The 2,762-nt window shown below is 37.7% G+C and overlaps 1 protein-coding gene across 1 annotated transcript; it reads right to left on the bottom strand.

Moving 5' to 3' along the window:
* Positions 1 to 1,521: 1,521 nt before the first annotated feature.
* LOC135322484 (olfactory receptor 6C4-like) lies at positions 1,522 to 2,555 on the bottom strand. Its single transcript, XM_064491278.1, has one exon. It carries the CDS (start codon positions 2,553 to 2,555, stop codon positions 1,626 to 1,628), a length of 930 nt encoding a protein of 309 aa, XP_064347348.1. The 3' UTR covers positions 1,522 to 1,625.
* Positions 2,556 to 2,762: the final 207 nt, after the last annotated feature.

The following is a 2,762-nucleotide window of genomic DNA, read 5'->3' as shown; positions in this document are numbered from 1 at the left end:
GATGTCTTCTTGGTGAATCGACTCTTTTCGTAATTAGTGTCTTCATGGTATATATTTCTAGATTATTTACTTTTAACCTGCATAAATCATTATATTCAAAGAGAATTTCACCTAGACAGCATATAGTTATGTCATTTAGAAAAAATCCATTCTGATAATCTCTATTTTAAATGGCATTTTTGGACCATTTATATTTAATGTAATTATTGATCTGTTTGGAGTCATGTCCATCATTTTATTATTATCTGTTTATTTCCTCTGTTTCCCTTTTCATGCCTACTTTTCAGTTATTTGAAGTTTTTTTTATGATTCCCTTTAAATTCACTTATTTCTTGTGATTTTTGACTGTGTCTCTGTGTTTAATTTTTGAAGTCATTTCTGTAGGAGTTACAATATGCATGCTTAACTTTCCCCAGTCCACTTAGAATCAAGATTTTACCTCAAAGGATGCAGACACCTTACACCATATAGGCTTTTTTGCCCTCCCCACTTTAACTACACTTTAAAAAACAAATCCTTACAAAATGTGGATGTTTTTCCCTAAGGCATCCTTAGGCAGTTCTTTCACTCAGCCTCCTCAAGTTCATCTCCAAAATATGTCCTCTACAGCTCAGGGTCACTCAGAGTGCTGTAGGTTTTGTCCATTGCAACATGGCTGAAGAGTCTTACTCTTCTGAATCTTCCCTTAAGAGGAAGTTGGATATTCACTCTGTTGGAGATGCCCCTGGTGATAGTTTTCATTCTAATTTCATGACTGGAAGGAGAGGTAGAGTCATAAGTATCAACCCTACAACTGAAAATCCTTTTTGTATTAAACGTCTAAAAGGAGACAGTTTTAGAATTCTCAAAGCAAGAATAATGAGGAAGAAAATTGTCTCAACCTTAAGAGAAGATGGTGTTTTTTTTCCAAGAGTGAAATAAAGCCTTACTGCAAAATGTAATTACTAGCCTCTTCTGGAAAATGTCTAGTATTTCTGAAAATATGTTTGCACAACTTTCTTAAAGACTTTCATGAAATTAAGAGCCTCATTTGTAAAGTTAAACTTTTCCAATAAGCCCAGGACCATCAGTCTTGTGACAGTCCTAGTAATTTTATCCAGTTATTCCATTTTTGTACTCAGACTGACAGTGTTACCTGCTACATCTTTTTTGTATAAAAATTTATCAAGTGGTTATATCTATATCCATTTTTAATCTTATTAGAAATTAAACTGAGAACTTAAAAAATCTATATATTCATTTGTTTTAGAATAATTGTATAACAAACATTTCTTTTTAGCACAATTTTTTTTTACAAATAATATATTTTTATTTAAAATAACTATAATCTGCAAAAAAGTCATGAGAAGAGTGGTATTGTTTTAGGTTTCTTGTAAAATTTTAAAATGTCTGGCTCAAAAATCTATTTACTGGGAAGAAATATTTGAACTGGTTTTGGAAGATTCCCCCCCCCCTCCTTGGCAAGTCTGGAACATAACTTCGACACTTCTTTATGATAAATTCATCTGAGATGCTATTTTACTAAGGAGAGGGTTAAAGGAGTTCTGCCTTTGTTTTCATGGGGAGGAATTCAAGAATATTACTACTCTTCAGATTTTCTTTTGAGTTTGAGGTCTTTACATTCATTAAAGACTCACAATCTTTCTGGACACATCTTTGAAGGCTTGTTTTACTTGCTTATTCCTTAGGGTGTAAATGAAAGGGTTGAGTAAAGGGGCAATTAATGTATTGAGCACAGCTACTCCCTTATTGAAGGCAACTCCTTCTTTTGCTGAGGGTTTTACGTACATGAAGATGCAGCTGCCGTAAGAGAGGGAGATGACAATCATGTGGGAGGAACACGTGGAAAAGGCCTTCTTCCTTTGCTGAGCAGAGGGGATCTTCAGAACGGTCCGGATGATGTTTGCGTAGGAGAGAATCACCATCACCAGGGTGACCACCAAGGTCACAACTGCTAAGATAAAGTCAGCCAGCTCCAGGAGTCGTGTGTCTGAGCAGGATATTTCTATGAGGGGTCCATAGTCACAATAATAATGATTCAAGACATTGGAGGCACAGAAATCCAGTTGACTGGTTAGGATGATTGGGGATACAATGATGAGGAATCCCCCCAGCCAGGAGCAAAGAACCAGTTGGATGCAGACTCTGTTGCTCATGATGGTCGTGTAATGCAGGGGTTTGCAGATGGCCACATAGCGGTCATAGGACATGGCAGCCAGAAGGTAAAACTCTGTGGCCCCAAGGAATATGGCAAAGAAATACTGAGTGAAGCAGCCAGCAAAGCTGATGCTCTTGTTCCCGGTTGAGATGCTGAACAGTAGCCTAGGAGTAAAAGTGGTTGTAAAGAAAATTTCTAGGAAGGAGAAGTTCCGGAGGAAGAAATACATGGGAGTCTGGAGATGGGAGTCCAGTAGCGTGAGGGTGATGATTGTCAGGTTACCTAAGATGCTGAATACATAGGTGAGGAAGAGAAGTATAAAGATTACAAATTGAATCTCTGGGATGTCTGTCAGTCCCAGCAGAATGAATTCTGTCATATAGGTGTGGTTTCTCATTGCTGCCCTTTGCTGCCTATGAAGGTACAAAGGAAAGAAGTCAGTGATGAGAACGGAAGAGGAGCCCAGGAGCATTTAGAAGAGGTTAAGCTTTTCTTATTGAATTGGTTCAAATGCCTTTTTTTCCTGTCATTTTGACGTGGATGAGGTTTTCTATGGGACAGAGGGTGACTCGTCACAAGAACGATTTCCCTGAAGTCTCACGTG

The sequence above is a fragment of the Camelus dromedarius genome, chromosome 11 (genome assembly GCF_036321535.1).
Source record: "Camelus dromedarius isolate mCamDro1 chromosome 11, mCamDro1.pat, whole genome shotgun sequence".
NCBI classification, from domain to species: domain Eukaryota; kingdom Metazoa; phylum Chordata; class Mammalia; order Artiodactyla; family Camelidae; genus Camelus; species Camelus dromedarius.
Note: the sequence above shows the minus strand (reverse complement) of the source record. Positions and strands in the feature narration are given on the sequence as shown.